A 21,554-nucleotide genomic window follows, 5' to 3' on the forward strand; every position below is an offset into this window, starting at 1 on the left:
GCTAGATATCAATAAAATAACTATGATTTTTATAGCTTATCTAACTTGCTGTTATTAAAGTGGGAGCAAATGTTCTTTTGAAAAAAAAAATGCCTACACCCAAAGTGGAAAGAGAAATTCCATCATAGCTTTTATTATTATTATTATTTTGCTATTTATATTAATTCCTCAAAGGCCATAACTCCTTGCAGATGCTTTCTACAATTACCGCTCTTGTCTGGTTCTGTAACTGCTTCCTTAAATTATTCCTCAGTCTTAGGGGTAATTATAAGTTTCTGTTCTTACTGGCCCTGGGCTACGTCATCCATACTTTGTTGGCTTCCTTCAACATGTCCACACTTAGAAAATGGTTCCTTTATTAAACAATTATTTGAATGTACCATCTACTTCCTGGTGGGCTCTGAACCCATAAGTGGTACTTCTCTGAGAAAAAGAAAGTGATTCAACCCACAGGGAGACAGTGAGGGGTACTACAAAGAAGGCAGAGAGGGTTGCCATTGGTATAATGTACATGACATCAAGGAGAGGAAAAGGATGAATAGATTTCCTGCCCACATTTCTTCTTTAGTAAACTTCTGGCTTCTAAAGAGGAAAGCTGAGTAATAATGTACTGTTTAGATTTGCGGATTATTTTACAGATTAATTTTTGGGATATTTCTAAGTATACATAAAAGATCACAAAAAGTAAAGAATCAATGAGACCTTGGTGTGGTGATGATGGGGGAGGTAAGAGGAGGATAGAAGAAGACATTATTTTTCATTAACTTGTTTAAATCAATGTTTTCTTTTTCTTTCTTTCTTTCTTTCTTTCTTTTTTTTTTTTTTTTGGTTTTTAAACCATTGCTTGAATGAGTAACCACCTAGCCACATCTTAGCCCTTTTTATTTTGAGACAGGGTCTCGCTAAATTGCTAAGGCTGGCTTTAAATTTGCCATCTTTCTGCCTCAGCCTCTTGAGTTGCTGGGATTACAGATGTGCACAACCATGCCCACCTGGCATAAATCAATATTTGAACATATCTAGCATTTTCATTCATATAACCCACTCTATATAAAACTGTAGGTTCCATATAAGTATTATAAATTCAAAAATCTCTTTATAAAAGACTCTGTTAGGCAAAAGGTACTACAAAATAACTGAACTTCTGGGTTGGGGATGTGGCTCAAGCAGTAGTGCGCTCGCCTGGCATGCTTGCGGCCTGGGTTGGATCCTCAGCACCACATACCAACAAAGATGTTGTGTCCCCGGAGAACTAAAAAATAAATATTAAAAAAATTCTCTCTCTCTCTCTCTCTTTAAAAAAAAAAAAAAAAAAGAAAGAAATTGTACTCTGCTGCCTTTCCTTAAAAAAAAAAAACAAAAATACTGAACTTTTATTGGTTTAGCTTCATTCCTGGAACACAGTGTTTAAAACTGTCAGATCTGGCTGGTTGTGGTGGCCTGGGCCTGGGAGGCTAAGAGGAAGGAGGAAAGTAAGTTCAAGGCCAGCCTGAGCAACTTAGCAAGACATTGTCTTAAACAAACTAAACCAAACCAAACAAAAACCAAAAACAGACAACCAATCACCTACCCCCCAAACTTCAGCAGCTTGACACACTTTTAATATCTGGATTACAGGTGAGAAATTGAGGATTCAAGGTGCATTTCTATAAGTAGACATGTAATGAAGTGATAATTAACTGAGGTGAAAACTCATTTAAAGGTTTTCACAGTTCCTATTCGTGAAAAACAAAAGCAAAACTTATTGAAATTCAGGAAATGACTATAAAAATAATCACTCTTGATTTTCTTTTGCATTCATGTATTCATACTTTATTAGTATTTTGCAAATCCCTATAGAATAAGTCTTTCTGACTTGACACTGCTCATAATTATAGGCCACGTTCCTTACCTATTTTCTGAAAGAAAAAAGATTTTACTTCTTCCTTTTATTCTTTCACTTATTTTCTTTCTCTCATTTGTCCTCTCTTCATCCCTTCTTTTAAATCGTTCACATTCTTGCGTTCATTCTTTCATTCAAACAAGGCCAGGTGCTTAATTTAAAAATCTCATTCAAAATGGTGCCACGTCATCCGCCGGGTCCAAGAATCGAAAGGCGCTGTCATATTTCTCCCTGCCAGCGTGGATCTCTTGGAGCCCCACCCTCGGCTCCTCACCTGCTCCGGGGGAAATGACATGGAGGCCACAAGCTCTGGCCTCCGACTCCCTCCCCAACGGCCCCGGCCCCCACCCCTCTCTTCCTAGCCCAGGACCGCCCCTCCCCTCCCGGATCCCGGCTGGCAGAGCGCATTTATTAGCATATTTCTACCTTTGTTCCCAGCCAGCAGCCAATCAGAGCGCGGGGCGAGGCGGGGGAGCTGGGCGGGACTCCGGCTCCCGCTGGAGCTGCGGCGGCCGCAGGTTCCACAGCGGGTCTGTGCAGCCGCGGGCGTGCCGGGCACTGCAGCCCCAGTCCCTAGCCCCCAGCCCGCGTCGGCGCTGCCGTGTAGCCTCGGCCAGGCCCTCAAGGCCAGGACAAAGCGGCTTCTCGGAAGGCCCCGCTAGAGTGGCATTTACCTGAGGCTGCCGGCAAACACAGGCTCCAAGATGGTTTGCGGGGGCTTCGCGTGTTCCAAGAACTGCCTGTGCGCCCTCAACCTGCTCTACACGGTAAGTATCCCGAGCCGGCCTGGGTGCTTTGCACCTGCTTGGGCTCCTCTTGTCTTCCCTGTCTGGCCATAGACGCATTCGCTTCGTCCCAGCCATCCACCCCCCATCCCACTTCCCGTCTTCCCACGCTCTGCGCGCCCCCGGCCTAACCATCAGTCCCTCATCGGGACCTGGAGCCGGCGCATGTCGCAGTCTCTTCCTTTGGCTCATTGTGAAGCCGCGGTCTTTCAGGCTAGCTGGCCGCGTTTCTGCCACATTGCTCCACCCCGCCCCCTCACCCACCGCCTTGTTTTTCAGGCATTTAACTAGACCTCCCCACTTTCTCATCCCGATTCCTTTTGCCGCTAGCTCCTGGCTTCCGAACCCATATGGAACGGGCTTGGAGACGGGAGAGCACCCGGGGTCTGAGGACAGTTTTGCTGAATGGCGTGGTCTGAAACTGACTGGGGGCGTACAGATGGTGTACCTCTAGGTTAGCTCTGCGTGCTCTTGTAATTTGAATTGAGGCCACCGAGTAGGTTCTGAGGATATGCGCAGCTTCCGAAGTTTGGTGCTTACATAAAGGGCTGTCTTTTTGTTAATGTTATTGCCAGTTTTGCTCATACTTGATGGTTTTTCCATGTGTTCCCCACCCTTCCCCCGCTTATCAATATCCTAACTCCATTTTAAGAGAAGTCCTCCAGTAAATACGATAGCCTCCACCCAAGTCGTTTCTTCTCTGCCAACCATTCTAGGCCTCTTAGTTTTAACGCTGCAAGCTATCTTTGTGATTTTTGAGGCGCAATTCTGGACGGACAAGAGGATGACAAGTTGACGTTTATTGCATGCGTATCATATCCTAGGTTTCATACACGATATTTGTTCGACTTCCTGACAACCATTCGAGGTAAGGGGAGTTGTCTAAATTCTATACACAAGGTAACAGACCAAAAAGGGTTTTAATACGTTTTCATAGCTGGTAAGTGGTGAATCAGAAAAGAGACCTATTCTGTGGAATCCAGATCTTTCTACAGGCTCTCTCTACTGGGTGAAACTTCCTCTTCTGTCATCATCCCTCTATCATAGTCTTGCTCCTTTCTATAAATACACCTGGTGCTTTGCAACACCCACCCTGAAAACAAACCCAGCTCCCCTGCATTAGCCGAGAGCTAGGCATCTGTGCAAGCTTAGGTTACGTCCGTGGAATTGAGAGGCTGTCTTGTGGTCACCAACACAGAGGTTGGGTCATTTTACCATTTTTTTCCCCCCTGTGAACATGATGGCAAAGCTTGGAAGGCAGGGCAAAAACAGGCATAGAGTATCCTTTTCTAGCTAGTTAGTAGGAATCTCCTCAACATCGTACTTACTTGACTTGAGGAAAAAAAACCTAGAACATCTGGTGGTTCAGCTGCTTGTAATTGTGGATACACGTCAAGTTTTTTGTCAAAATCTACCTGTTTCACCTGAGGCATGCCTATTATTATTTGTTAAATAAATGCTGATGAACACTTAAGGTATTTTCTTTTATTAGCATGAATGGTCTGCTTAGAACTTCGTATTCTATTTTGTGTTCTTATTTTTTTTTCCCCTCCTATTGACGCTTCCCCCTGCTCACCAGACATTTACTCTTACAGTGTCTGCTTGTACACAGTAGAATGTCTACTGAGTCTATGTAATGTTTATATATATATATATATATATATATATATACACACACACACACACACACACACACACACATATAAACATACACATACACATATACATGCATGCAAGTTATTTTTAAATCAAGTTCTATTGCTTTTTTAAGATATATTATTTCTAGTTGTATTTATAGCATATCAGGACAGTAGGGAGATAAAAAGTTTTAAAAAGGAACATATTAATACTAATATCTATTCTAAATATTTTCCTCCAAAGCATATTCTGTTTATTTAATAGCTATGTGATAAAACTTAATTGGACCCTGGTACCAAAAAAAATTAATTGGAAATTCATGGGAATATAAAAATGGTTTGTCCTTTCAAACCCTAGACTTTTTAGATAGACAAAGGGACATTTCTTAAAATGAATTAGTGGCCACTTCTTATGCTTTTGGGAATAGGCTAAAATAACTTTGGCAGTTTAAATTGGAGATGAATGACAGGCAGAATTAAACTAGGTCTTAAGTAGATGCGGGAAATACTCTGTAACTATTATTTAGATTCTGTATCTGCCTTGGCCTCTCTCTCAACATTTTAACATGAAAAAAATGTGAGGTGGGTGGATGTAGGGTTGAACTTAGGGACTTGGAAGGCATTTATTTATAAAACATGAATAAAAGAATCTTTTGTAGGTTCTAATCCTACCTTGGTCTCTGCCTCTAAAATATGTTCAAAGCTGCAGGATTAGGTTTGAGGTCATTTCTAAAAGAATTAGTAAAACCAGGATTGCTTATGGGAATGGCAGGTGTAAAGACCGTGACCTATCTAGGGCATCATTCCTTGTGTGGAAGCGCTTTTCTGAGGAACTAAGGACAATACAACTGGACTCTGGATTCTCAGGTAGGCTTCTGATGAAACTGAGATTAGTGCTAGATTCATGATTAGCCCAGAAACATGTCACTAGAACATGGTGGAAGGAACATTCCCAAACTTGTCTTGGATACTTGATGACTATGAGAAAGTTTAATGGGTGATTTTTTTTTATTGTTATTTTTTTTCTGTCTTAGTTATTATTATTAAAGGAGATCCCTAGTAGTGAACAACCATAAATTATTGTGGTATATGTAAATAATTTATAAGTAAGAATAAAAAGTGAAAGTTACAGTCTCTTAATCCATCTTCATGGTGTTGTCAGGGAAAGTGACTTGCTTCAAAACTTCCAATATTTAAAGATGATTAAAGTTTCTTCATTCAACAAATATTGTTTGAGTGCCTACTGTATGACAGGCTTTATTTCCTGGCTGGAAACACAGCAGCAAATCAAACAGGGCTTTAAAATCAATATGTTTTTATGAAGCCTCTTTTTTGAGGGATGGGTTACTAGGGATCTAACTCAGAGATGCTTTACCACTGAGCTACATCCTCAGCTCATTTTTTGTTTTTTATTGTGAGACAGGGTCTCACTAAGTTGCTGAAGCTGGCTTTGAACTTATGATTCTCCTGTCTTAGCCTCCTGAGTCATGGGGTTTACAGGCGTGTGCCACTGAGGTTGGCCAAACCTCTTGTGCATATGAGGTCAAGAACTATATTTAGTCTATAAACATTTGCCTACTGTGTGTACTGTACTAAAAATTGTGGGAAATAAATACATACAAACATGAATGCTTGTTTGGAAAAGTCAGCATTTAGTTGAAGAAATTGTGTGTAAGGGTTTAGGTGCCATGAAATTTAGGAATGGGGAAGGTCTTTGTGGGAGGGGAATAAAAGTGTGATTGAATTGGGAAAATGTAGAATTTAGTGTGTAATTTCTTTGAGATTATTTAGGATATAAATAAAACATGTTTGGGAAAATGATTATTTTAATAGTATGTTTTTATATGAATATTTTAGATTGAAAATATTTTGACAAATAGTGGAAAAGAACTTTAAAAAATATACATAGTGTCTTATTGGGAAAATATGAAATGTATTAAAATATGTAACATTTTAAGGTTTTTCTTTTTTTTTTTTGGTTGTTGTTTTTTGTTATTTTCTCCTGGTGTTGGATGGAGATCAAACCCAGGGCCTTTTACATGGTAGGCAAGTGCTTTACCATTGAACTACATCCACTGCCCTATATTTTGAAATTTTATAGTACAACTCCTGTACTTCTTAACCTGAGAATAAAGATCTTTTTTTTTTTTGAATGAAAGAAAAGTAGTTGGGTAGCTGACTTTGTTAAATGGAACCAAATTGAAAGTATGACCAAAAATGTGTTTACTGCGTTGGGACCTTTAAGAGTTGAACTGACGGATGGTGTGTGTGTATAAATATATATTTATACACACACACATATGTAAGAAGTATATATGTAAAATGTATGTGAAAAAAATATAAATACTAATGGGTTAATATATGTGGGTTTTAATTAAGACTGTAAGGAATAAGCCAGTTGCAGAGGCACATATTTGTAATCCTAGTGGCTCAGGGAAGCTGAGTCAGGAGAATGGCAATTTCAAGGCCCAGCCTAGGCATCTTAGCAAGACCCTGTCTCAAAATAAAAACAACTAAAAAGACTGAGGATGTAGTTCAGTAATAAAGTGCCTGTAGGTTCAGTCCTCAGTTCTGCCTCCCAAAAAGAAGAACCTAAAAAACAGAAAATAACTCATGATCTTAAAATCACGAAGGAAATTTCAGAAGTTTATTTTTGTGTGTTCATTCTTCTAAAATCACTCCAAGTTTGTCTCTTTCTCCCCCTAAATCTTTGATTATTTTGAAAAAAATTCTCATCAAAAATTATACTAATTTAAGGCTCAGTGGCACAAGCCTGTAATCCCAGTGGCTGAGGCAGGAGGATCCTGAGTTCAAAGCCAGCCTTAGCAAAAACGAGGCACTGAGCAACTCAGTGAGACTCTGTCTCTAAATAAAATACAAAATAGCCCTGAAGATGTGGCTCCATGGTTGAGTGACCCAGATTTCAATCCCTGGTACTCCCCTCCCCCATTTTATCAATTCTGAGACACATTGATTTACATTTTAATATTTCTGAAATTGAGATGCATTTTATAATTGATATAGTGTGCCATGTTTTCCAGATTAAAAAAAAGACTAATTTATGGAGAGAAAAATCATCAGATTTATGAAGAAAGCTCAACTTTTCTAATTCTACACCCCTTAGACAAACAACTTATTTTATTTCATCTTCAGTTTCTTCATTTATAAATTAGTAATATTTTCTATTCTCCCCTCTTGCAGTTGCAGTCAAAGTAAGATGTATATAAATGCTTTGGATATATTACAGAAATAAAATGAGTTGTTACAGGTTCTGGTGGAAAAGGTGAATTATTTTACATTTCCTAATTATAAATCAGCATGCTACAATAAAAAGATTTTCAAACTATTGGGATTTTTTTTTTTTTTTTTTTTTTTTTTTGGTACTGGGGATTGAACTCAGGGGCACTGAACCACTGAACCATATCCCCAGCTCTATTTTGTATTTTATTTAGAGAGAGCATCTCACTGAGTTGCTGAGCACCTCATGTTTGCTGAGGCTGGCTTTGAGCTCATTATCCTCCTCCTCCCTCAGCCTCATGAGCCACTGGGGTTACAGGCATATGTCCCCAAGATCTAAATTTTTTTCTTTCTTTTTCTTTTTCTTTTTTTCTTTCTTTCTTTCTTTCTTTTTTCTTTTTTTTTATGGTGCTGGGGATTGTGTATGCAAAGCAAGCACTCTACCAACTGAGCTATATCTCCAGCCCTCTGGGGTTTTAAACACATTCAGGCTTCAGTTAAGTCAACAGACTCTAGAAAGGAAAAAAGTTCATATCCTCAAAATGAAATAAATCTTTTAGTTCTAAGAAAAAATTATTAAGGTGTGGTAAGTATAAGTTTGGAATTGCAAGGTTTACATTTTAGACTTAGTTTTGTGCATTTTTTTTTTTTTTTTTTTGAGTCCTAATGTGGTCATTAGAATGCTGGAGATTTGTAATTTTTGTTCAGTCATAACTGAAATGAAAAAAATACTAGTATTTCAGCCAAACAAAAAAAATGTACTTACTGCAGTTGCTTTCAAATTATTGCAGTTGACATTTTTTAAAATTCTGGCCATTTAAAAATTATTCTAGTTTAATATTTTAATGTAATTAGATTTGTAGCATTATCTCTGTCATTCAAACTACTGGATGAATGAATTTAATTGGTTCTGAATATTTACTTGCATTTTAAGTAAAAATGATTCACTACTTACAGAAGGTGGAATTTTCAGAGGATATCATTATGTTGATATTTATAATCTGGTTTTGTGCCAAATATGTTCCTAAAATTTTCTACCTTATGTTTTAAAAAATACAGTAACAAAAATGTCCTATTCATGTCATTTTTCATTTGAAATGAGCTTACTGAGATTCACAAATTTTAACTACAAAATAATTTAAGACATTTCCAAAGAAAGAAATAATTAATTTTTGGGAAAATTCAGCCCATTGTTGAAAAGTGAGGTTTGAACATCTTATTGTCCTAATGTAAGTCACCATGCCCCGATAGTGGGTGTCATCATTTCAAACACATTTGAGTTTTTGGTGAAGGAAGGTTGGGTCTGATCCATATTCTTTCTTATATTGAGCTGAATTCACATACAAACCATTTTACCACACTGTAAAAGAAATAATCCAAATCCACTTTTTATTTATTTTGTGCTTCTGGGTTATCAAACCCAGGGTCTCCTACATTCTAGGCAGGCACTCTATGCTGAGCTACACCCCTAACCCATGGCCTGATATTTTAAAGCATGAAAGTTAGCAGTAGATTAAAAATTAATATTAAATAGAAATCCTTTTTTTTCTATCCACTGTAGAATCTAATTTTTCTTGAAGTACTTTTTTGTTCCATTGTTGGACAACCTTTTAAACACTTCTGGGAGTTTTCTGTAGCCTTTCACATGAACGAATCTATTCCAGTAAAGTTATAAATTATACTATAATTTTTTGGGCTGGGGTTCTTTATATTGTGATGTCTAATATAAATATGTTATAAGATGAACCTAAGTCATTTTCTTTTATTCTTTCCAATCATAAATATTAATTGAGCAACAATAGCTGAAAACAAAACAAACCAAGATGCCCTTTATGGAGCTTAATTATATAGGAGCAGATGGATTATAAGTAAATAAGTAAATTGTACATCATAAAATGTGTCCTGGAGAAAAATGAAGCAGAATGTAGGGATTGAACATGGTGGGGCAGTGGAGTTGATGGGGAAGAAGGGATATAGAGTTTTACCTATGATGGTTACAGTTGGCTCTCTTGGGAAGACCACATTGGAAGAAAGGTTCGAAGGAGATGAAGGATAAATGTTTTGAGAAAGTGTTTCAGGTAGAGGGACCAGCCTTTGAAAAAACCCTGATGGAGAAGTATTCCTGGTGTATGTAAGGGACGGAAGAGTCAGGTGTGGCTGGAACACCAACCAGCAGTACAGTGGTAGAACTGAGGTCAGAGAAGTTAAGTGACCTGGAATATAAATGGTCTGGAGGGTAGTATAAGGACTTGAGCTTGTATACCAAACAAAAAGGGGCCCCATTGGTAGGTTTGGCCTGAGGGTTGATGATTCTCTATCTATCTAATTCTTGTAGAAGGGATTGAACTCAGGGGTTCTTTATCATTGGTCTACATCCTCATTTTAAAAAAATTTTTATTTTGAAATAGTATCTCACTAAATTGCCCAGGTTGACTTTGAACTTGAGATTCTCCTGCCTCACCTCCTGAGTCGCTGGAATTATAGGCATGTGCCACTGTGCCTAGCTATGATTTTTATATAAAAGATTGTCTGCTTTTCTATTGAGAATTGTATTCGAGAGCCTGGGCTGAAACAGAATAACTAATTAGAAGGATATTGATATAATTTAGGATCATCATCTCATCCTGAGATGATGGAGACTTGGACCAGTATGGTAACAATAGATTCTATATCTTTCTTTAGGGTGAGGTCAACAATATTTCCTGATGGATTGGAAATGGAGTGTGAGAGAAAGGGATGAGTCACAGATTACATGTGATTATGACCTAAGCAACTGGCAGGATGGATACACCATAAACTGGGCCGGGGAAGCAGGATTTGGGATGAAAATCAGGGGTTTAATATTAGATTTTTTTGCCAATAGGTACCCAAGTGGAGAGGTCAGGTGGCACAGACTAAGAACGTTGGTGTTCAGGTGAGAGGGCTGTCAGGAGATTTAAATTCAGAGCTGTCAGCATAGAGAATGTTATTTACAGAGTTCAGATTGGATTAAACCAACAGGTTAGTGAGGTTATATAGAAAAGGGCAGCCGTGGATTGAAGCAGTGACATTCATCCATTAAGTGGTCTAGGAGACAAAGCAGATTCTGCAAAGGAGTGGAGAAAGGAATAGTTGGTCAGGTAGGAGGAAAACCTGGTAGGGTTTGGTGTCCTAGACACCAAATGCAAACTGAGTTAAGAAGGTGGGATTGAACATGTGTGTCAAGTGCTGCTGCTGAGATGAGGACCAAGACTTAATTCTTGAATTTAGCAATGAAGTCATTGGAAAGAGCAGGTACCCCTTTTATTTTTCTTGAGATACCTATAAGCCTGTCAACAGTAAGGACTGTGTCCCAGTCATTCTCACTTTCCTTTGTGTACAGCACAGCCATGGCATATGGTTGGCATTTAGTTAATTGAATGCAGGGATCAGTGCAGGGTTGTCCTTCACTTCTTGTCATTTAGAACCAACTGCTTCAAAGAAGGAAAGGTAGGGTGGGATAGGAACTTTCTTGCCAGCTGTGAGTGCCATTGCAAACATTAACATCTTGGAGAATGACAAGTCAGGATCCTTCACTTTCAGTTCCCTTTATGTAATTTCTTTTCAAGAGTTATTAGATGCTCTGTGTTTTCTGGCTAGTAAAAATAAAAGCAATGGCACTATGGAGAACCATAAGCAAGAAAAATATGTGCAAGAACACTTTGGGGTTTTTCTATGATTTAAAGAATGAAAGCAATGGAAGAACTGAGGTTTTGGCTTTCACACTGTCTATTTAGCAATATCTGGATTATTTATAGAGTTTTCACATTTCCATCCAGATGTTTGGCATCATAGAAACACATGCTTGATCTCTGAATTGCTTTTTTATTTTTCCACATTTAATAGTTTAGGAAAGAGTTTAGTTTTCAAGCGTGTTTACTCATAAATGGTGAAGCATCTGGAGGAAGGTGGTCTGGCACTCTTCTTCCCATGTCAGTGGATGCTGCATTACATTTCGGTGGTATAGTTCTTCTGTATCTTAATAATGACCTAATTTTTCTTGCCTTATACTACCAATGTAACTTCTCTCTTGCTTTATTGCTAGCAAAACATTTTTGAATAATTACAACATCTAATCCAGTGTTTTGAAATATTTTAAGTGGTTGGTTTTTTTTTTTTTTTTTTTTTTTTTTTTTTTTTTTTTTTTAGCAATTTACTTATTCTAGTAGAACTTTTGTGTTCAGAGCAATGTTAACTGTTTGGGGCTGGGGATGTGGCTCACACGGTAGCACGCTCACCTGGCATGCGTGGGACGCTGGGTTCCATCCTTAGCACCACATAAAAATAAAATAAAAATGTTGTGTCCACCAAAAACTGAAAAATAAATTTAAAAAAAAGTTAGCTGTTTAAGAAATATTCAAATCTGATTTTTCATCTTATTTTTGAAATGTGGATATTTGATCAAAGAATGAAAATCACTTTTATAGGTTGTGTATTATGAAGAATAATCTGGGACATTATCAGACTGAATTTCTTCCCCCCAAGTATTGTAGAGGCTGGCGAATAAACATTTGCCCATCCTTAAAGTATAATGAGCCATATCTAGAGCTCTTTCATTCAGCAGTATATCTTGAGTACCTCTTCAGTACTAGCACATAGCCAGGTGCTAGGAATATAAGATCAATATGTGCCTTGATTGAAAGGGCGCTTAACAGGTAGAGGGCCCCTTAAAGGAATTCAACGAATGGGGGTGGGGATTAGTGACTAATGAATTACCTCTAGGAGTAATCCAGGCCTTTCACATGCTGGAATTCCTGAGCTGGCTACCCTTTGTTTCTTCCTAAAACAAGAAACAAAGGGTAACCAGCTCAGGAATGACCTAGTTGGATTGGCTTTAAACAAAGACCACCATATTAGTGTTTTAGTTTGTTTGCTGTTGCTAAAACAGAACACCACAGACTGGATAATTTATAAAGAAAATAAATTTATTCCTCATAGTTATGAAGGTTGGAAAGCTCAGTTCTTGCTGCATCATAATATGGAGGAAGGCATCACATGGCAAGAGAGTGGGTATATACAAACTCAGGTCCATTCCTCTTCTTAAAAAAATCCTTCCTGCCTCCCTCCGTCCCTCCCTCCCTCCGTCCCTCCCTCCCTCCCCCCCTCCCCTCCTCTCTCCCCCCTCCCCTCCCCTCCCTCCCTCCCTCCTTCCTTCCTTCCTTCCTATTGAATTCAGGGGTGCTCTACCATTGAGTTATATCCCTAGTCTTTTTTAAATTTTAGGACAGGGTCTTACTAAACCTTGCTGAGGTTTACCTTGAACTTGAGCTCTTCCTGCCTCAGCATCCCAAACCCTGACACTTGGCTCTTATAAAGCTTCTAATCCCCTCCTCAAGGCCCCCCACCCTCAAGAATTCATCTAACCCTAATAACCTCCCCAAATCTTATAGATATCATCAAAACATGGATTTCAGGATCCTGTTTCTAACATTTCAAGTTTTTGGAGGACACATTCAAGACAGCAATAGGAACATTTCAGTTGCAAGAATAGCTGCCCAGCTATACCACTGCTTAAAATGGTCAAGTTCATTGTTTCCATTGAGAAATAGGTGAGGAGGTGGGCAACCCCCAGGCAAGGTACACAACCCAAGCATGCTGTCATGTACCTAGTCTCCATCTGTTTTTCTGTCCAGTCCTACTTGGCATGTGGCTTTCATCTTAGGCACCAGAATTTGTTCATGCCAGAAGAAAGATGATGCTCTAAAATGCTTTTCCTTCTGAGGTTTTGTCTTGCTGGGGAGCGGGTCAGATTTATTGAGGTGTTATTGACCATGTAGACTTAAAGTGTAGCATTTGATAAGTTTTGGTATATGTGTACGTCTGTGACCCCATCACCAAATTCAAGACCTTAAACATATTCATTACCCACAGAAATCTCCCCATCTTTTTTGTAATTCCTCTCTTCTCTCAACCTCAATTCCAAATCTGTATATAACCACTGACCTACTCAGCAGTAAAATTTAGGATGGAGGTAAAGTCAGTAAGCCGAGGGAGTGTTTGGAGAAAAAATATGGCCTAGGATGTTACTGTGGCTCATTAACACCTTTTTTTTTTTTTTTTATTTTGGATCAAGAACCTTTAGAGAGCTTTTCTATAAACATTTTTTAAAAGGTTTTTAAATGGACACATAGCAATTATAGGTATTTAATGTGCTACAGTGTGACATTTCAGTTCATATATATATATACAATGTGTGATGTTCAGATCAGAGAAATTGACATCATCACCTCAGATGTAGATCATGCAGATCATTCAGAATCCTCAACTAGCTATCATGGAATGTTCAATTAATCGTTGTCAACCATAGGTAATGTACTGTGCTGTAAAGCATTAGAAGTTATTTGTCCTATCCAACTATACCCCTGACCCATTAGTCATCTCTATATTTCTCTTCCCTTCCTCACCCCATCTCTTCCCAGGCTCTGGTAATCACTATTTTCTATTTCAACAAAAAAGTCAAAGCATTAGGATAAGAAATATATGTACTAAGTTGCAAAAGTGACGTGTGTCCACTACAAAGGTTATTGTTCTTCTGGGCAGCAATTGTTTGGTTCTCTTTAATTCTAGAATATTCTAGAAGTTTTTTCTTTATTTGAAAGACAGTGTCATGGTTTAACATTTTAACACTTAATGCTAGATAATAAAGAACCTTGTGTATCTATTTTTCTTTTTCTTTTTTTTTTAAATCGTTTTAATTTTTTTGACAAGGAGAATGTGTGTATTGCCTGGATAAGTAAATTTAGTTTTTTTTTATGCTTTTTTTTTTTTTTTTTAGAGAGAAAGAGAGAGAGAGAGAATTTTTTAATATTTATTTTTTAGTTTTCGGCGGACACAACATCTTTGTATGTGGTGCTGAGGATCGAACCCGGGCCGCACGGCATGCCAGGCGAGCGCGCTACCGCTTGAGCCACATCCCCAGCCCTATTTTTCTTTTTCTTTTCTTTCTTTCTTTCTTTTTTTTTTTTTTTTTTTTTTTTAGTAGTATTTCAAGTATCAATCCAAAAGGAGCATGAATACATAGTTGATTAGTTTTAAACATTTCTTGTTTACTACAGTGACCTCAGAGATAAAGTCTCTCCATTCTAAGGAGAATGTCTTCCTCCTCCAGCCTAGGTAACCCAGTGTGTACTCTTGTGTGTGAATGTAGATGTATGTGGCAGAATTTTTTATTCAGATAAAAGAATAATAAAACACAAAAAGGGTAAGATAACATTTGGTAGTTAACTAATGTAAAGGTCATATGAGAAGAGGGATTTATTATTCTTTTATACATTACTGTGCAGTCAAATCCATAGGAAGTAAATTAAAAAGATGCTATTCAAACATATTGATCTGGGTACAGAGTAAGAACTGCAGTTTCTTATACATTGTAATGGCATTTTTGATATTGTGTTAACTATTTCTTAAGTACATTGCTAGGCACTAGGATATAATCCTATGTGGAGGGAAAAATGCATCAAACAGGAAGTTTGCTACAACTCTACCCCTGCATTATTTGGATGTCACCTTGCTACTGTGTTGCCTTCACCTCTAAAATGAAGGGCTACATTAAGATGACTGACCAAGTACCTTTGTGTCCTGGGGTTCTGTGTTTTTGTGCTGTCTTACAAGTACTGGCTGAGGATCTTTATATCCCTTGCATGAGATTCTATTTATTTACCTTCAGAATCTACTCTTGTATGAGCTGGTAGTTTTGCCGTATACATCTTTGGGATTTGCTTGGTGAAGCTGTAATAGTTTTACACACTTTTATAATCTTGCTGTGATGTGCATTACAGCTTTTTTAACTCTCTCAAAGCTCTTTTTATATGGTCAACTTTTCTTTGTTTTAAAGAGAAAACAGGAAAGGTCGGTGCTTCCTGCTCATAAAAACATCACTATCAAGGAGTTAACAGATCCATAATCTGTTTTTATCAGCATTCTGTCTCCCAAAGGAAGGAAACTATTTGTCATGGGTCTAAATTTACTTTCTATTACAATTGGTTTCATAAGGAAACTGTTATTATAATTGAACAAAGGATTCTTTGCAGTTCCTTTGACTACCAAGTAACAGTGACAAGCTTAGACTTCTTAATTATGCAGTTAGGATTAATTTTATTTGAATCAATAATTTTTAGATCACTAGTTTGTAAGAATTCTTTTAACCTCCTCTTCAAAATTGCAAACCAATGATAACATGTAATTACCACTGCTCAGAAATAAATTGTTTCATTATTATCTTTAAAAGGATCTCCTTTAGTAAAAGTTAATAAAATACCAGTAATCAAATCTTAGGGACATATTTAAAGTTTTTATATGCTATTTTTAACTTAAAAAGTTAAACAAGTTATGAACATTTGGGAGATTTTGTTGTGTCATAGAAATATCACTCTTACACATAAATACATTGTTTTCAATTTTTTTTAATGAAAAATGTTTGGGGAGTTTAATGAGAAAATGGATCATCTCAAATAAGCTCATGTTGATACAATTTCACTGTTATAGTGATAGAAAATTTGTTTTTGGATTAGACAGTTGACTTTGTTCTATACTACCTTTGATGGCTCTTATAAATGACTTGTGTGTTCATACTTAAGACCAAGTTTGATGGACTTTTTGTCACACATGTTTGGAGACTCAAGAAATTATTTCCTGCTGCTTTCAGGTCTGTATGTACCATCGTCATTTGAAAGCTTTTTTTTTTTTTTTTTTTTTTAAGTGGGAGCAAATTAGAGGAGGAAGTGTGGGCCACACTTGATGATTCGGATTGGAATTAACACAAAATATTTGAAAGAAAAGCAAGACTATCTTCATTCAAATTACTGGGTATGGGAAATGGGAGGAGCGAAGACTAGATGAGGAAAAAATGGACTGATTTGTAGAGTAAAGCCAAAAAGCAGAATTTAGACTTGGTGTTCTTATAAGAAGCAGTTTTAAAATTTTTTTCCCAAAAATAAAAATTAATTAAAAAAAATTTTTTTTTTTCTAGTTTTAATTAGAAAGTAATTGATATGCACAGAAAATAGCATGCTGAGTCCTGTGAACCCACCAGAGAGCCTTCGCAAATGCTGGTGCTCTGCCAGGCCCCTGTTTTGAAAGGTGAAGGATTGCCCTGGCGCGACAGGCCCCCTCTCCAGCTCCTGCCTGTTTCCCCCTCGTCAGGACTTCATTGTCCTGAAGTCAATATCTGTAGGTTTATGACATCTGTGACAACTTCACATATTGAACTCCATAGAGAATACTGAGTGTTTTTTGTGTTTGAAATATATACAAATGGTATGTTTCATCTGTATTTGTACAGCTTATCTGGTTTATGTTTTTGAAGTTTATTATTTCATAGGAATAGATTAAAAAGTCATTTGGGGTTCTGTTGTGTGATGATACCAGAGTCTATGAATCCTCATCACGAGTTTGAGGTTGCTTTCAGCTTTTCACTGTTACAAACAAGGCTGTGGCAGAATCCTGGTGTATAGCTAGTTGGTGAAATGCAATGGTTCTCTTGGGGATTAACCTAGAAACAGAATTGCAGTGTTAATATGGGATATACATCTTTAGCTTTCCTGCCAAATTTTTCTATAAAGTAGCAAAAGCAGTTCATACTTCTGTTTGTAAGGTTTCTGGATCCCCATGGCTTTGGAGTCCTTGGACCTAATTTTTGACAATCTAGTGCATGTGAGTTCATGTACGTGGATGTAGTTTTTGATTTTCTGATTTTTAATGAGTGTTAACATCTTCCATGTGTAGTCCTTTTGGATTCTTCTTGAGTGGATGACCTCTTATTACCTTTGACGACTCTTCAGGGTGCTTTTTCTCTTTTTAAATTGATTTGTAAGGGTTGGAGATATTTAGTCCTAGGCTTATCCTATATTTATTGTATCTTTCATTTTATAAAATTAAAAAAATTAACATATATCATGGTATACAGTAGGTAATAATACGGAATCAGCAACCAGAAAGCCTATGTTTATATTCTACTTCTACCCCTTACTTGCTGTGTAACCTTGGGCAAGTTACTTAATATCTCTGTGAACAATTTGTTTTCATCTAGGAAATGAAAGCTGTAGTACCACTTACTTCCTAGGGTTGTTATAAAGATTAAATTGGTTAATAAATGTAAAACACTTAGAATACTTTTTTCATACATCAAATGTCATATTAGTGTGTGCCTTTTTGAGTCTTGTTTAAAAATATTTCTTTAACTACAAGGTCATTACAATATTCTGTGTACTTTTTTTTTCTTTTAACTTTCAAGTTGTGCTTCTATTATTTAGGGTTAAATTGATTGGAGGAGGTAGGGACTAATCCTATCCTCTTTCACAATGGAAAGTAATTGTCACAGAGCTGCTAATTGAAGCATCTCCCTACTGATTTAAAATTCCAGCTTTCTCAAACACCACACTGTTGACTTATTTAGATCTGTCTGTCCTGGTTTTAATTACTGAACCATTAAAGTAAGTTCTGACTTTTGTTAGGATGGTTTTTAACTTCTTCACTTTTGATTTTTTTTTTTTTTTTTTTTTTTGTACCAGGGATTGAACCCAGAGGTGCTTAACCACTGACTCACATTCCCAGCTCTTTTTAGTTTTTATTTTGAGACAGAGTCTCATTAAGTTACTCAGGGCCTTGCTAAATTGCTGAGCCTGTTTTCCAACTTGTGATATTCCCTGCCTCAGCCTTAGATAAAGAGTGGATTTAAAGTCACTGGGATTATAGGTGTGCTATCGTGCCCAGTACTTCTTTGGCTCTTTTAATTTCATTTATGTACTTATTTTTACTAATGTTTAAAGAATTAAGCATTCCCAAAAGATGCAGAATCAAGCATAAAATTTTCAGAATAGGGTGAAAAGTCAAAGGCATAGTTCAGGACAGTTGGATTTAATGACTTAGCAAGGTATGATTTGTCCCCAGGAACATTTCTTCTACCTGGAGCTGGTGACAGTATAGGGTTGAAAAAAGTATAGTAAATACGGGCATTTATCCTTAATGTTCACAGTGTTCCCAGCTCATTTGTGCCATTTTTTCCACCACATGAATTAAAACCCTACTATTTTGCCTAGAATTACTTTGAATTTGTGGGTTAGAAGGGGATGAGTTAGTGCCCTGTTGTGAGTGTCCCTTTCTGTATGCACATGATATAGCTCTTAATTTAGATCTTTATCATGTTCTTCAATTCATTTCACAATTTGCTCCAGAAGGTCTTATGCTGCTTTTGTTAAATTTATTTGTATGTACCTTGTACACTGGGGGCCTATTACAAGTTGAATTCTAAGAAAAATATTTTTAAAATATTTTTGTTGAATCAGCATGCTATTGACTTTTGCATATTGATCCTGTTATAGCAATTTTCCTGGTTCTTATCAATTTTAGTAATTGGCAAATGTTTAGGATTTTCTGTTTACATATTTGTGCTAATTTGTGAATAATGGCAGCAGTGTTTCTTGTGCCCCACACATTTTTTTTTTCCTGTTCACTCTTTCTCAGTTGTCTGAGACCTTGCTAACAGTGCTGTGTAGAAGAGGTGAACTTATTCTTGAGTTTTGAAGGAAGTATTTATGTTTTGTCACTGAGTGTGATTTTTGCTCTGAAATTTTGATAGCTATTTGTTACGGAAATTTTAAGGTATTCACTCTTATTCTTTTTCTTAAAAATAATTTTGCTTCAAGGCCATTGTTATTTTTTTTTTTCTTTTTAACTTATGTTTTATCTTTTCTACTATGTTTCTTTTTTGTGCTTTTTTTTTTTTTTTTTTTTTTTTTTTTTTTTTGGTGGTGCTGGAATTGAACCCAGGGTGTTAGGCATGCAAGGCAAGCACTCTAACAACTGAGCTATATCCCCAGCCCTGGCTGTTTTTTGAGTGCATTTTAAAAATATGTTTTGTTTTTGCCAAATCGTGTTGTTGTTGCTCCTCCTCCTCCTCCTTCTTAAATCTATTTAGTTAGCTTAAGTATATATAGTCTCATTTATTTCTTAAAGTTCTTGGAAACTCTAATTGTTCTGTGTATATTGCATCTCTCATAGTTATTTATTTTTTTCTCATGGGTTTTGTGTTTTTTGCTAAGGTTAGCAATGGTCACACATAGGTGTATATAATTATTTTTTTAACAAAATTTTGGGGAATGGTGTTGGAGTTGGCATTTGATAATGTTCCTCCTGAGTCATTTTGGAATTGCTTCTATGAGTTTTTCTTCCACAAAATGCCATCACAATCTGTGATCAGCTTTTATCTGAAATACTTGGCATGAAAATTTCTGCATGCATGGGGTAGTATGCATTTAAACTCCAAATATAGAGTGGTGCTTCTCTTTCTTGTAGATTTTGTGAAGAGTCTAAAAAAAATCTTTGCTGTCTTCCTGGATGTTTAGTTGTTGTTTTTCTATAACATTTTACACTGAGAAAATAGCTTCTTGGAGTTCCTAGCTATGTGATCGCAGTTCCACTTCCTAGTTCTGCTTGGCTTGAAAGCAAAGTCCTTCTCCTTCAAGGACTGTTCTGATCTAGGAGCTCCTTCCCCACACGCTCATGGCCCCACCTCACCAGTTGCCTGCTTACAGCTTGAACTTTCAGTTCTCCTTTCATTTCTGATCTCTGGGATTTCCCATGGTTACTTCGAGTTCACATATATATTTCAATAAAATGTTACAATCTTCTTTGAGGTTTTGAAATATTTGTAGCAGGAAAGATTCTAGGGTAACTCAGTTGCCCATGTTCTTACTCTCTGTGGTAGACTGAGTACTGATTGCCTCCAGGGGAATCCACATCCTAATCCTTGGAACCTGCCAGTATATTACCTCACATAGCAAAGGGGATTTTGAAGATTTGATTGAACTGAGACCTTGGAGATGGGGAGGTTATTCTGGATCATCTGAATAAGACTTATATAATCACAAAAGTTCTTATAGGTGGTAGGCAGAATGGTCAGAGTCAGAAAAGGAGATGTGCCAAGAGCAGTGGATTGTAGTCTGAGATTTGAAGATGCCACACTGCTGACTTTGAACGGGGAACAGGGACTGTGTACCAAGAAATGCTGGAAACCTCTAGAAGCTAGAAAGGGTAGAAAACAGATTCTCTCCTGGAACTTTCAGGAGTGCAGCCTGACTGATATAGCAATGTTAACTTCTCCAGGTCTTTTGACCTCTGAAACTGTAGAGAATAAATTGGTGTTGTTTTAACAAGTCACTGCATTTGTGGTAATTTATTCAAGCAATAATAGGAATCTTCAATGGTTTTGAAAGATTGCCTGGAAGGAGTAATGAGGATGTACTAAAATCTGTTGAAGAAACAGCAGAATCACCTTGGTGAGGAATCCCTACACAGTTAAAGAAGGGAACAACTTCTTCTTTTCTCTATTGTTGGGGGTGAGTGGGGGGAATCAGAGCAGAGATATGTTCATGTGCCTAATCAGAGAACTGGACTAGTACTCCCCTCCACCCTTGGTTGAAAAAAATTAATTTTACAGAGCAAGATGCTATAGGACTGCGTCTTAGGTCTTGGGGAGGCTGAGTCTAGGAGGTTGGGGCCAGCCTGGGCAACATTCAAGACCCTGACTCTTAAAAAAAAAAAAAAAAGTGGTAAGGGGAATAGTTTCTCATTAATGAACCTGTTAGTTGGCCATTAAGTGAGAATTGACCAGATTTCTCATTTGCTGAAATGCTGCTATTGGTTTCAAAGGTTTGGTTTATGAGGAGGATGCTGACAGATACCTGAGTGTTTCAACATGGCCATATAGTTGGAATCACATTGATAGTAAAATATCAGGCAGTTTCTGTCACAGAGGTTCCTGACTTGTCCAACTCCAAGGTGAAAATTGTTTTGTATTTCTTTCCCAGAGCTGTTGGGGCAAATTATCACAAACCTTATAACACCAGAAATGTATTTTCTCATAGTTCTGGAAACCAGAAGTCTGACAAGGTACTGGCAGGGTGAGGCTGCCTTTGGAGGTCCTGAGGGAGAATCTGTTTCTTGCATCTTGTGTTTTGGTGACTGCAGGCATTTTTTGGCTTGCATCTACATCAATTT

At 37.3% G+C, this 21,554-nt stretch overlaps 1 protein-coding gene across 1 annotated transcript in view; it reads left to right on the forward strand.

Moving 5' to 3' along the window:
• Positions 1 to 2,504: 2,504 nt before the first annotated feature.
• Tspan13 (tetraspanin 13) overlaps positions 2,505 to 21,554 on the forward strand; it is a 29,927-nt gene continuing 10,877 nt past the window's right edge. The window contains exon 1 of the mRNA XM_076835207.1: positions 2,505 to 2,649. Within this exon, the coding sequence (XP_076691322.1) occupies positions 2,587 to 2,649 (63 nt within the window). The 5' untranslated portion in view covers positions 2,505 to 2,586. The remainder of the gene's footprint in view (positions 2,650 to 21,554) is intronic.

Source organism: Callospermophilus lateralis, chromosome 1 (genome assembly GCF_048772815.1).
Source record: "Callospermophilus lateralis isolate mCalLat2 chromosome 1, mCalLat2.hap1, whole genome shotgun sequence".
NCBI lineage: Eukaryota > Metazoa > Chordata > Mammalia > Rodentia > Sciuridae > Callospermophilus > Callospermophilus lateralis.